This window comes from Gobio gobio (genome assembly GCF_949357685.1).
Source record: "Gobio gobio genome assembly, chromosome: 6".
Taxonomy (NCBI): Eukaryota; Metazoa; Chordata; class Actinopteri; order Cypriniformes; family Gobionidae; genus Gobio; species Gobio gobio.
In genome coordinates this window covers 9,550,397-9,564,430 of record NC_137102.1, presented here as the reverse complement: position 1 = coordinate 9,564,430, position 14,034 = coordinate 9,550,397, and the positions used below count along the sequence as shown (strand labels likewise).

Below are 14,034 nucleotides of genomic sequence, written 5' to 3'. Positions count from 1 at the left end.
TTTCACTGAACTAATATATGCTAGCTTTTGCTTGAATATGCTCATGTGTAGGCCTGTCGCGATTGGTCGATACAATCGACTGCGTCGACGCTGATAAATTAGTCGACATCAATATTTTTAGTCGACTGTGTAAGTTAGGTACGATATGAAATTGTATTAGTACCGGTACTTTAAAAATGACACCACACAATAAGAGCAGTAATTCTTAATGTGCGTCGATGTGTGGCAGCAGGAGTGAGGACGTGTGTGTGTGAGTTCTGCTTCCACCAGTCACTAAACAATGGAAGCAGAGCAGTCAAATATATACGCGCAGCTCAGGGAAAAGTTAGGCGCGGCCGGGACGTGCTCGCCTGCCGGACTCTGACCTGAAGCGATCGCAGTCGCCTTTCACTCAGACAGATCGTGACGTCAGTTTCACGGATTATTGGGTTTGAATGGTCAATTTTATGTACAAATGCACGTCCTGGCGAGTATTCATGTAAACACAGTCGGATATGTCTTTAGTGAACGTATACAGAGTTGAATGATAAAACGGGTGTTACAATGAAATTGGTCCGTGCAGCTCTTAAAGGGCCGGACCTAATATTCTGTGTGATTTAATGTTAATCAAACAACAAAGAAAATAGAAAATCACCCCATGCTTGACTGAATAACTTTAATATATTTATTAAGAATCAGTGTATAGTTAATTTACAGAGTGACTATGCAGACTATGCATTTTTGTTTTTACATTTGATTATTTAATTTCTTTACTGAATGCTACTGTTAAATAGACCTACTGTAGCTGAATATAAAGGGCTGTTTTTGTCATATTGTTTGTAATTTACATTTTGGCTTATTTAAAAAAAAAACTGATCAAATTAAATATCTATATTGTAATTATAAAATTACATTTAAAAAATATTAAATTACTTGTATCATGAAATAAGATTTCGGTCATCCTAACCTGTTCAGAATAGTGGTTAGTGTTAACATGATTGATAATAATGTCATAATTTTGGTATTGTGACAACACTATTCTATATAAAAAGTATTTGCTGATATTCTCTTTTTTTGTTATGTTCCTTTTTACATTTTTACTCTTTTAGTTTTACATTTTGTCAAGGGCTTGTTTACATTTATCCTTTTTAATAGTTAAATTAAATGTTTTTAAGTAAAATTGTTGAAAATTATTGCGATAAATTAGTCGATAGATTAATAGATATAAAAAAAGTCGTTAGTGGCAGCCCTACTCATGTGTCATGTTCGCTTTTTTGTCCATTTGCGATAGTTTTGTCATTCACTTCAGCAACGATAAAGACCCATTCATTTCCACATCCTATAACGTTAAACCACTGTCTGTTTCAAGCGTCAGCTCCCCAAGTGTGTCCGAAAAGTAAAACAATAAACTTATGTTTTATTCAAATTAAATATTTCATTAAAATATGTTTGCTTCCTTTGGTTCCTATTTTCGTGATTGATCCTCTAATCTTGTCATATTTGTAATATGTTTGCTATGTTGATCGAGTTGTTCATGAGAACTGTAATTGTGTTTTTGGGATAACTTTTTCACTGAACATTTGACCTGGATTACCATAGTAATACACATTGCTTTCACTTATTGATGGCATCGTACCCTCGGCCCGGTGGCACAGCAGATTCCACCATAGTTGTTGCCTGCGTTGTGTACATATGTGTGGGGCGGAGCTATCAAAATAGGGGCGAGACCCTTTTGGTGTAGGGGCGTGTTTGTTTTGGTGAACTGAAATATCAACATCGGTTACCAGAAAGAACTTACCCCACCTTTAAGGGATGTAGAATATATGGTCATGCAAAATAAGGCATTAATACTGTATATAAACAGCCAATATCCTTGTAATATGCATGCTAATAAGCAACTAGTTAATAGTGAGAATTATACCCTAAAATAAAGTGTTACCGAATTTTCTTATGCTCACTCAGGCTGCATTTGCAGCCATTAAAAATGTTGACAGGGCAGGTAAAAATCGTGTTGTTTAATCCTGAATTATCCCTTTGGATTAATCAACAAACTGTGAGCAGTTCCCAAATGCAGTTTCTTGAGAAACAGGTAGCAAAAAATGTGCATTATTTGCACTTTAGTACGTGTGAACAGTAGCTTGCAAAGGTGCATAATTATATGTAATGAATATCGATTCCCTTCCGCATATTAAAACAGGATGTTTTCATACCAATTTCAAACATAAACCTTACCCCTTGCAAGAGAACTACCAGAACTCCAAACAAACTCTCCAAACTCTTCCGTCAAACTGACTCGAATCCACACCAGATGCTCTGATGGAAAAGTGCCCTAGAGAGAGAAACCCCTGGTCTAACATGGGTTGTGCAGCACAGACAGGTGAAAGGCTTCAATAATTGGTCCAGACTCTGCATGAGGAGATTCCCACTTGCAGCTGATGTGCTAGCAGGAGCCAATTAGGTTAACAAGCTGACAAAACATCATGAGGCTGAGTAATGCTTCAAACCAGCTCTCTGTTCAATGACTGTAATCCAGACACCCAACTGGCCAAAGGGCTTCGGGTCAGCAGTCTGAAGTTAATGTCTTTCAAAAGAGGAGAGGAAGAAGAAGCCCAGGTGGTCCAATTACATTTCTGGGTTATAGAGAGTGAAACAACCCACCTCTCAGAGAAGCATAGGCATCTGTTTTAGATATTTTTAGTGCCACTTATCATTCCACTTTAATTTTGGAGTAAGAAAGAACTAAGCTTCCGTTTCATTTTCCTTGTAGGTCATTCAGACCATCAGAGCCACAGACAAGGACAACTTCGCCAATGGAAGGTTCACCTTTGCTCTACCAGAAGACCTTCCAGCCAATCCAAACTTCACTCTGAAGGACAATGAAGGTAAAATACGAACAATAACAAAACCGCTCCCATAGGGTTTGTTTTTTCTGCTCGGTAAAACATCTCATTAGAAATAGTTTGACGAGTCAAGTCTGTATTTTAAGAGTTGATTTACAAAAAAAAAATTCCATATTCAGTACTTAAGTTGTACACAGGCTCTCATGGAAGTCAAATAAGAGCCGACTGATCTAAAGAGCCTCTCCGATGGCGTCTCCATAATGGAATCTTTCTAATGTTTTCCAACTGATTTCCTGATGTTTGCTCAGGGCAAACCCTCAGTGCCTCTCCACAAACATATTTAGTACCACATGTTGTCACACAGATCACCCTCAGTTTCTGCCTTCCCCTCCTCTTCTTGCGCTTTCTTTAATATCTTTGCAAGGCCAACGGTGCCGTTTCCCTGGAAACCAGGTCTGTGTTTATGTTAGCTCAAGGCTCCCTGGTGGAGACGGCCAGGCTGTAATGATTTCCTTCTAATGCCGGACTGCTGCTTCGGTAAATCGGGACCTGCAGGTGGACCGGTCGGAGTTTAACAGGGCAATCAAGGAGATAAGAGGCAGATGCTAAAAGCCCAGAGTTCAGAGGATCCAGTGCTTCAGAGCTTTATTTGAATTTGTATCCTAGCCAAGGCCTCCACCCCCCCACCCCCCCACCCCCAGGCCACTCCATCCTTAAATAATATCCCAGCGGATGGACCATTATGGACAATTTTACACATTGGGGGTTGGCGCACTCCTCGGAACACACTTGAGGAGCGCTCCGTTGCGCTTGCTGTGATTGAGTGGGCGTGTAGGGCTGTCATCCTTGATCACGTAGATGTTTCTCTCCTGGCACCGCTGTCATTATGCCAGCGTCCACATGACCACAGTGCTTGCCAGGGTGAGGCGGAAGAAAATATGATGGAAATTCCCTCCGGAGGTGCACTTATTTCCCCCCTGGGAAATGACAGCGAGTTCAATTGAATGATAATCATCTTGACTGTTACATTTCTCGACATAGTTCATATTCTGAATCCAGGAAGCAGTCGTAATGAAGCTCTCCACTGCTTCAGTAGAATGGGTGAGGGAATGCACAGTGCGCCCTATTCGCAAAGATAGCCTACATCAAGTTTGACAGCGTGCCACGGTTTTGGCAAGAGTGTTTGTGTTTGTGTCATCTGGGATGGGACACATTACATCGAGAGGGCTCCTCCTGGGCCACTTCACTGCAGGTCTCTCTCAGGCCATTTATCTCTACCATTTAAACACTCGCATTAAGATATAACAGCTAGAGCGATCAGGACTCACGCCAGAACTCCAGTATTGGCAGTATACGTTGTTTTTGTTGTTGTTGCTATTTCCTATTTCTTTATTTATTTTTTGAATATTTTTTGCACGACCCATCTCACAGTGATGATTAATTATCCGCAGTACACGCATGATTCGCTCTCATGTATTTTCACGGGGAAAGTGTTTACGATTCACTGCTACATAAATCAAAGCACAACTGTGAATTTCCCATCCATGTATAATTACAGACCACGTTTTCCATGTTGTTTGTAAAGATGCGCTAATGATCGTTCCACCCTCTGTCGTTTCATGTTCATTTTTTTAATAGTGTTTGGACAGATTAAAAGGAGTCTACCTGGAGGCCATTTCATAAAACCCCTACAGCATGAAATCAAACACAAATGAGCTAAACCTAGGGGTCACTATATGAAGGGCTGATTTATGCGTAAATATTTCAGAGATGCTAATTTTGGTAGTGTTAACATAACCTTGAGTTTGAAAACTTTTCTTCCTCTTGCATGCACAATCGTTGCTGGTTCTGCATGCATTAGACCCCTGAAGAGAAACACCTCTGCACAGGTGTAGATTTGCGTATGGATGCCACTAACCCCAGCAAAGAGACTAGTGAATACTATCCCATTTTTCTAGCAATCACAGTTAAGGAATGTAACTGAAAACTAAAATGTCCCTACCAATGTTAAACGCAAACCCACGCTCTTGCTCTCCCGATATCTAATATTCAGAGGGAGACAGGGTTCATGTTGGATCCCAAACCCCCTCAAATCCTCCCAGGCTGAAGAGTCTGAAGACACTAGCTCAAACCACATTTGCAATGTGAAGAAGCTGCATGACCATGCATACACTGAGGTGCTTAAGACCTGCCTGTCGGTGGGTGTGTGCATGCGTGTGTAAGAAAGGAAGGTAGTGACAGCAAGAGAGAAGGTGAAAAACCTTGCACAAGCCTCTCAAAAATTATAAAAGTTGGAGCATGCACTGTATGGAGTTAATAAAGCATGACGCTTTTGTCACAGTGTGGGGTTTACAGTCTGTCAACATTCCTGTCGGGGTAGAAAAGCAAAGTTTTTTTTTAAAAATCAGACACAATATTTTTGGACCCACTTTATATTAGGTGGCATTAACTACTATGTACTAACATTTAAATTAATCATTTGATACAATGCACTTATTGTGTCAGACATATTTTTACACTGCACTTACATAAAAAAATACCTGCATGTAATTACATCTGTAATTAATTTCTGTAATTACATATTAATTACACTGTTGACACTTCCCTTACACCTAACCCTAACCTTAAACTTACCCATACCACCACACCTGTCAATAACCTTACTCGAATTCCACCTCAATATCAGCAAAAGTGTTTTGCAATACAATATGAACACAATAAGTGCATTGTACTTATATTTTGATGTAAGTACATAGTAGTTAAGGCAGGGCTCGACATTAACGCTTGTTCGCTTGTCCGGGACAAGTGGATTTTTTGAAGGGGCAAGTGAAAAAGAATTTTACTTGCCCGACGGACAAGTATCCTGGTTAAAACGTCAAAATAAAAAATAACTAGGGAATCACCAAAGTGCAATAATGATTCTGCATTCAGTTAGTGTACGTGGAGATCGGTAGTGGATAATAATATAAAACAAACTTACAAGGTTAACAAGGTTGTGCTGTTGAGGTTCGCGCAGCCTCTCGAGGAGAAAATCGAAAACAAATGAGCGCTGCTCATACAAAGAAACTCACGTTAACATACACGGTTAAAATTTTGTAGTTTTTATATTTATAACATAGTTAAGCAACATCACACAAACAAGAGTGTTGTTTTCCTGAATACCATCACGATTGAATGTTACACTGATTTCATTCGCCAGTTCCATAAACAATTAATTAACATTAAGTCACTTATATTTTAGATGCAATATGGACTGTTTTTGTTCTATTTCAGCAGCGAAACTAGTTCCAAACAAAGATTACAACAGAAACATAACGCATCTCACAGCAACAGCATGTTAGTAAATGATTCAGCGGTTTGAATGAATCGGTTGAATCAAAGATTCAATGACCGATTCGTAAACGACCGCCTAATTCTTGAATGAATCAGCCGTTTGAACGAATCGACTTAATGAGTCACATGCTGCCACCTACAGGTGGTTGAGTTTCATATTTTCAACATTTCTTATTTGTATATTCAAAAATATTAAAAATAATCTCATAACATTATTTAATGCAGTTGTAATGTTTCAGTGTCAATTATTTAATTTGATTGGTAACAGCCTATAGTGTCTTATTCATTTTTCAATTTAATTTATTGATCAAATTTAAAAATATAAAATGAAAGCTGAAGCATAGCCTATATTTAATAAGATTATGGAAAAATGCCCTTTATAAAAAGGTAAACATATCACAAATATGCATATTTAAATATGTCAAAGCTGATTGAACACTGGTGAGAATAATGCTTCAGAATAGATTATATTTACAAAAAAAGAAAATAAATCCGGACAAGCAAATTTTTTACTCGGACAAGTGAATGACAGATTTACTTGTCCGAAGGACAAGCATGTGAACAGGCTTAATGTCGAGCCCTGGTTAAGGCCACCTAAAGCCGGGTGCACACTGTGCAATTTTGGCCACGATTTGGCCATCTGAGACAAATTTTGCAAATCTTTCCTAAAAGATTCCTCTGATCCTAGGCTAAAATCTGAAGACTTTGATCGTTAGTTTGACATGTTCACTGGCATCCGATTAATGACCGCTGCGATCAAATTTGACCTCAGACGAAATTCTGACAGTGTCAGAAGATTAGGTGCACGATCCTGCAGTGTGACTTCTCCTACGACGACCGTCAAATTATCTTCGTTTTTCAAGACAAACTATGACCAAAATGAGCGCTAGAGATTTCTTTGTAACCACCATTTCGATCCCGCGTGTAATGCAGCTCTCTGTCACCGAACGCGTTTGAATGATGATATAAAACTCTGAACGAGTTTTCTTGCGTGCGTCCGTTTTTAGCACACCTTGAATATCGTACAGTCTGACATTAATGACAACTTAGATCTTTCAGTGTGACATGGCTTACAGCGGGGATCATGTTCATACAGTCTGAAAAGGAACAATCGTGAAGGACTATTATGAATCACACAGTGTGCACCCGGCTTAATGTAAAGTGGGACTATATTTTTTAAATGAGCATTTATTTGAACAAAATACAGTAAAACCGTAATACTATCAAATATCATTACAATTTAAAATTATTTTATTTTCATTAATTTAAAAATCATTTGTTCCTGTGATGGCAAAGCTGAACTTTAGTAGAGCCACATGATCCGACAGAAATCATTTTAATATGCTGCTTTGGAGCTCAAGAAACATTTGGTATTTCTTACCATATTATTTGATTGTATTGTTGTAATTATAAACTACTGGTTTGTAACACAAATAGGTTTGCAATTTACTGCACTTTGTTTCTGGTTCTTAATTCTAGTTATTTACCTAAAGTGGCTAATGAATCAGAAGTGCCATACATTCACAGAAAATACTTCCTCATTGCAAAAAAAGGTGGATAGGCCAACTAGAAAATCATGGGTCCCATGATCGTTTGGAGATAATTTGTACTATAGCAATAATATATTGGCCTACTAACATTATCACTTTATAAACAAATGCAACTGTTTTTGGAACATTGTTCTCTTTTATCATAGTGCTGTGGCTGCCGTTTTATACCTGTTGTCATTTTTCAACAGTGAAGAATCCAAACCCATATCAGACAGCTTGAAAATGAAGTAACAGAATGCAATATTCAAAAAGCTGTTCTTCATTCTCGGAGGCAACCGCCGAGGATGGGGAGCGAATTGTTTTGTTGGCTTCTGTTGCACGGCGTCGTCATGCATGCAGCCAGCGAGAATAAACCTCTGCTCTCTCTGACAGATAGCAGCGCGAGCGTGTTGGCGCGCAGGCAAGGCTTCAGCCAGGCAGAACAGGAGCTGTACCAGCTGCCCGTGGTTGTGTGGGATGGAGGAGAGCCCCTCCTCAGCAGCACCAGCACGCTTACGCTCAGGGTGTGTCCGTGCCAGCGCGGGGCCAGAACGCCAGTGTGCAGGGCTCAAGCCTTCCTGTCCTCGGCTGGTCTCAGCACTGGAGCCCTCATTGCCATCCTGCTATGCGTGCTCATCCTCTTGGGTAAGACTGAAAACTCAAGGGCCAAGAGAAATGCTTGTTTCTTTCCTCAATGAATTTGCCATCAGAGAAAAAGCAGAAGCATACAGTGGGGTCCAAAGTTTTGAATCCACTAGTAAATGTATTTATTTATACATTAATTATCAGCATGACATTTTGAGGGAGTCTTAAATTGTTCTATTTATATTTAAATATTTAAATGTTTATTATGGATGGATGGATGGATGGATGGATACTGCAGGATAACCAAGCACATATGATATTTAAGAAGAGAGGGGTGATATGATATGCATGTTGTTGCTGATCATTTGTTAGAAAGATCCAAGCAATCGTGGGATGATGTATATCCAAGATGTTCTCCTCTGCTTATTTCTTTTACCTGACGTCCTAAGAAACACTGCTTGAAATTCACTGTTTGTAGATGAGAAGTTTCACCCTGCAGAAAGTGTGAAAAACCCCTTTCTCACTCTGGTACCGACAAAGCCAAATATAGACACTACTCAGGAATTCTGCACAACTGTGTGGGCTGAAACCAGGAACAACAATCGTAACATTCACATACCTTAACAGACAATCAAATATTGGACGAAAACAGTCTTCTTGAATTTAGATGCTCATTTATGACAAAACAGATGATTTTTTCTGACCAGTTCATAATACTCGAACACAATATGTCCATTCCAAAGTCTAGTGAGCTGCCTACCTACCTTGCTGAAGATAACATATTATGCAAGCCTAAGCTGGTTTCCAAATGTCAGGTGGTCTCTCTGCCTGGTCATGCTGGTCTGTTGGCTGTATGGTTTTAGAGGGTTTGTGAGCAGTTAAACTAAATAAACATCAGCTTGGCCAGTCTTAATCCAGCTCAGGCTGGTTTAACTGGGTGTTTTCAACAGGGTTGACAGCCTTCACTTCAGTATTGACTAAAAATGTTGTTTCAAGAAGTAGACAGCAACATTAAAGGGATAGTTCACCCAAAAATGAAAATTAGCCCATGATTTACTCACCCTCAAGTCATCCTAGGTGTATATGATGTTCTTCTTTCGGACGAATAAAATCAGAGTTATATTACAAAATTCCAGGCTAATCCAAGCGTTATTATAGCAGTAATAGTTGTTCTGTTTTTGAAGTCCATAAAAAATGCATCTGTCCATCAAATAACATGCTCCACGCAGCTCCGGGGGGTTAATAAAGGCCTTCTGAAGCGAATCGATGCGTTTGTGTAAGAAAAATATCCATAATTAAAACTTTATAAAGTAAAGTTTCGTCTGACCGCCTTCCATGTTCAATTTATGTTCAATTAAATTTTTTCTTACACAATAACGTGTAAAAATTACAAACGTGTAAAAATTAGAAAGGTCATGAAAGTAGTCCATGTGACATCAGTGGGTTAGTTAGAATTTTTTGAAGCATCGAGAATACATTTTGGTCCAAAAATAACAAAAACTACAACTTTATTCAGCAATGTCTTCTCTTCCGGTCTGTTGTCAATCAGCGTTCACGACTCCGCAGTGACGCTGCTGACGTGTTATCTGGTTTACACGTCTTTTTTGTTCAAATCTACTGTTAATATGTGACAAAACGTTGTTTTAAGACTTTTTCAGGCGATAATGTAGTTGTTTAAAGCTCAATCTGTGGTTTATTTATAAAAAGAGTGCCTATTTGAACATTTTATCTGCCGTTTTCGGAGTTGTGAGCTCCAGTGGATTAGCGGCGCTCCGCGCTCGTTAACCCGGCGAGAGCAACCTTTCCTCAGCCAGTCCTTCTGACGTCTGCCGCTGGCGTCTCGAGCTATAATTCGTCTTTTGTATATGTAACAGGCAATCTTTGGTCTCATGGATCTATAATATGTTCCCTGGCAAATCGTTTAGGCTGAGGGCAAAGTGAAGTTTCATTACTTTTTTATTTTTAGGCTATAACTTATACATTTTAGGCTAAACATAAACTTGCATTTAACAAAAAGAGACTGGGTTGTGTTTTATGTCATTTAATGTTATCACAGTGAGAATCATATTGGAGCCATAAGAGCCATTCGCGCGAATCACGCGTCAAACGCGCCACCTCATTCGCGCGAATCGCACCCCAGAATGTCTATTCACGTCTTTGCATTGAATGCGAATCACATCATTCGCGTCCGGTGTGAACGCACCATTAGTTTACTATACAAATCCTATTTATGATGGTCCATTTTATTTTGTATGCTGCCTTAAAAGGTAGCTGCCTGTGTAGGCAGTAAAGCAGCTCACTAGGTTTTAGAACAGGGCTAATCTGTTCAAATAAAGAGGCTCATGGCTATTTATGGCAAAACATCATTGATTTCACATCAGTACTTGAGTGATTAGGTGAATATTTACCCAGACAAAGCTTTTCCCTGTATGAAAATGTCAGCAGGCAGATGCTTGCACTCCCATGCGATACGTCACTAACTCACAATAGTAGTAAAGCTAATTCACATCATCATTTACACAGATGAACAAACTGAGCTTGTGTCTCTTCTCTTGTAGCCATCGTGGTTCTGTTTGTCACTCTGCGTAGCAAGAAGAGCAAAAAGGAGCCTCTGATCATCTCGACAGAGGATATCAGAGAGAACGTGGTCACGTACGATGATGAGGGGGGAGGCGAGGAAGACACAGAAGCCTTTGACATAGCTGCGCTGAGGAACCCCGCGGCAGCCGAGGAGATGAGAATAAGGAAGGACCTGCAGTCGGAGGTGTGGAGGGCTATGGGTACGGAGGCTCTCAGCCCGTCGTTGACCTTACCGGACGAGGACATCTATGAGGTGATTAAGCTCAAGGTGGTCGAGGCAGACCGGGACACGAGCGGCCCTCCGTATGATTCTCTTCAGACGTACGCTTATGAGGGCCGCGGCTCGCCGTCCGGTTCCATCAGCTCTCTGGACCTGCCGGAGCTTCAGTCAGAGCTGGACCTCAGTGAGGTAGACAACTGGGGCCCTGAGGTACAAATACTTAGCAGAGTCTTTCAAGAGAAAGGCCAGCAACACGCCCCCTAATGGCTGCGCATGTTCCGTAAACCAGACGTTTTGTGTCGTTCCCCTGATGTCTGGTCAAATGGGACCGCAGTGAAGACTGAAGTTTTTTTGTCATCCAGTTTTGCTGTGGGATTATTTGACTGTTGTTTTTCACTGGCCTCCACAAGTGGAAGTAAGTTGATTTTTGAAGAAAAAGTTTAAAATTGAGAAAAAAAATGAGAACTCATAAAGGAAGCTATTTTCCCTGGTGTATATTTTCTATTGCTTAATAAAAATCCATGATTCCAGATAAGTAAAACATGCCTCTATTGAATAGTCCTCCTTTTCCAGCTTCGAAAGCGTCCAGTTCAATATCCTGGCTGGTTTGTGATGACATCTTTCATACTACACTGATCATTTTCCTTCTCAAAATAGAAATTTGATTTCTGTTTTCACAGCCTGCAGTGTTTAAGTTTCCATTTTTCACCCACTATGATGTGCCCTTCTATACTAGATCGACATTGAACGTAGTGTGCAACATTTAGTATAAATCACCTCTGTCAAAAGCAAGAAAATAACTTATTATAATTCTCATGAGCAGAGAGAGTTTTAATTGGATAACAACAGCATTCTGTGAAAGATAATTGGATTCAAATGCTTGAGTGGGCACCTTTTATTACTTTCCTAGGACTTATAAATCAACTGTGAAAAGTCTGTGTTGCAATCCAGTCCTGATCAATTCCCACGAGCCTCACAACATGCAGATAAAGAGCCCACAGACTGCTTTAATAGCCAGCGTAATGATGATGATGACTTGAGAGCGTCAACACGACGGCCGCTTTTACTGATCTAAATGCGCTCGGCTGTCACGAGTAGTGTTGGATTGTTTAGGAGGACGACTTTTTGAATACTGAGGGAGTTTCAAAAGAGCGATCATTTCCTCTGACGGCGGCATTAGCTAATTAGTAAGCCTATTCCGGAAACATACCTACTGACAACAAAATCAATGATTTTTAAGAGACAGTTGGTTAAAATGATGATGAGAGCCTTGTTTTTGACAAGCTAACATGCACTGGATTGATACTTGAACCAACAGCCTTGCTTTCGCAAGACTATATTTTTTACTATATTTTTCTATATTTTTTACATTTCAATACATGAAAGGTGTTGAAAAGTTAGAGGCTACTATATTATATAACAATTTTTATGGAAATTGTATTATAATATTTTAAATATATACTATATAAATTGATGTATATTTTGATTATCAGGTGCACTATGTAAAACATTTTCAGTAAAATATCCCAAAACCATTAGGCCAGTGTTATATATTTTGTTCAGTTGAGTACTTACAATATCCCAAATGTTTCCAACTATTTGTAAATCGTGAGAAATTGCTATTTTAACCAAGGAACCGGGACGTGTGAGGGAGTCGCCTGTCAATTACGCCATATCTGCATTACCCTCGGTTTCTGGTTTTATTTTGCAGAAATGCTTTACTCTCACTGCAGTGTGCAACATGTGTCATAGCAGCCGCCGAGTGAACGTACAGAGTAACGTCATAACATCATTTTCAACACACTCAAATGTATCTAATATGATAAACAGAGCTGTGTGACCTCGTACTCATGACCGGAAATGCGGAAGTGGCTCCGGCGACTGTGGCATAATAAAAGTCCCACTGCTTGCGATTGGGGTGTAAGAAAATATTGATATACATGAATATCGCGATATTATGTTTACCGATACTGTATCGATTCTCAAAAACACTGCGTCGATATGTATTTATTTGTTTACATCCAAGATTCGTGGCTTTGTGTTCGGTTTAAACCACAGACTGGATAAAACCCAACCGCTACATATCTCAGAATGTAACTGACGCGCAGCCGGAGAAGCGCAAGGTGAAGGTGCATGCATCGCTAGTGTTTGTTTTAGCAAACCCAGCTCACAAGACGATAGAATTATTCCACTCCCGCGGTATACAGAGCTGAAATGTGGACCAAGGAAATCGACAAGGGTCATTTTGTTTGCAATATAGGCCAAGTTAAAATCCAATACTCGGGAAACGCATTGAATCTGAGAGGCCGCTTAACATCCCGACGTCATCCGCGCTGATGAGAAGCGTTTGGATAGAATTATGTTCAGCACGTTTTCCTCTCAGTAATAAAATAAACACACAACAAAATTGACAGCGCTGGCAGCAGAACGAAAGCATCTGATCATAGCGATGTGATATGGATGCACCATCTCTGCAGTTCAGTACTTTAAATAGCACTTTATACAATAGACTGCTTTAAAGCAAACAGATTTACAGTATTAAATATAAAACAAACAGTCATTGTCTTGTCAGGTTTTATGCATATGGTTGTGTTTTTTATTCTTTTAAATGAGATCTCTCTAAAAAAAAATAAAAACACAAAAAAGAAATATCGCAATATGTTGCCTTTCTTACAATATTGCAAAATATAACAATATATCGTATCGTAACCCCTGTATCGTGATGCGTATTGTATCACCAGATTCTTGGCCCTAGCTTGCGAGGCGTGTGTTGCGTCCATCTTATCAATCGCTCCAGCGGCCTTGCTCAGCTCCACAACACTCAGTCCTGCTCTGCTTCATACTACAGTAATGTTAATAATCGCATCCATGAACATGATTTCTGCCCGAGTCCTATCCTGATTTTTTTCCACCGGCTGTGAGGTGAAGACTCATGTCCCAAGATTCTGCACTCAAACTTGGCATCATC

At 39.7% G+C, this 14,034-nt stretch overlaps 1 protein-coding gene across 2 annotated transcripts in view; it reads left to right on the top strand.

Annotated features, from left to right (window-relative positions):
- LOC307128085 (cadherin-18-like) overlaps nucleotides 1-11,603 on the top strand; it is a 68,657-nt gene extending 57,054 nt beyond the window's left edge. For both annotated transcript variants that reach the window (XM_079819672.1, XM_079819673.1), the window contains 3 exons: nucleotides 2,747-2,861; nucleotides 8,075-8,326; nucleotides 10,825-11,603. In XM_079819672.1, the coding sequence (XP_079675798.1) occupies nucleotides 2,747-2,861; nucleotides 8,075-8,326; nucleotides 10,825-11,330 (873 nt within the window). In that variant the 3' untranslated portion in view covers nucleotides 11,331-11,603. The remainder of the gene's footprint in view (nucleotides 1-2,746; nucleotides 2,862-8,074; nucleotides 8,327-10,824) is intronic.
- The last annotated feature ends 2,431 nt before the right edge of the window (nucleotides 11,604-14,034 follow it).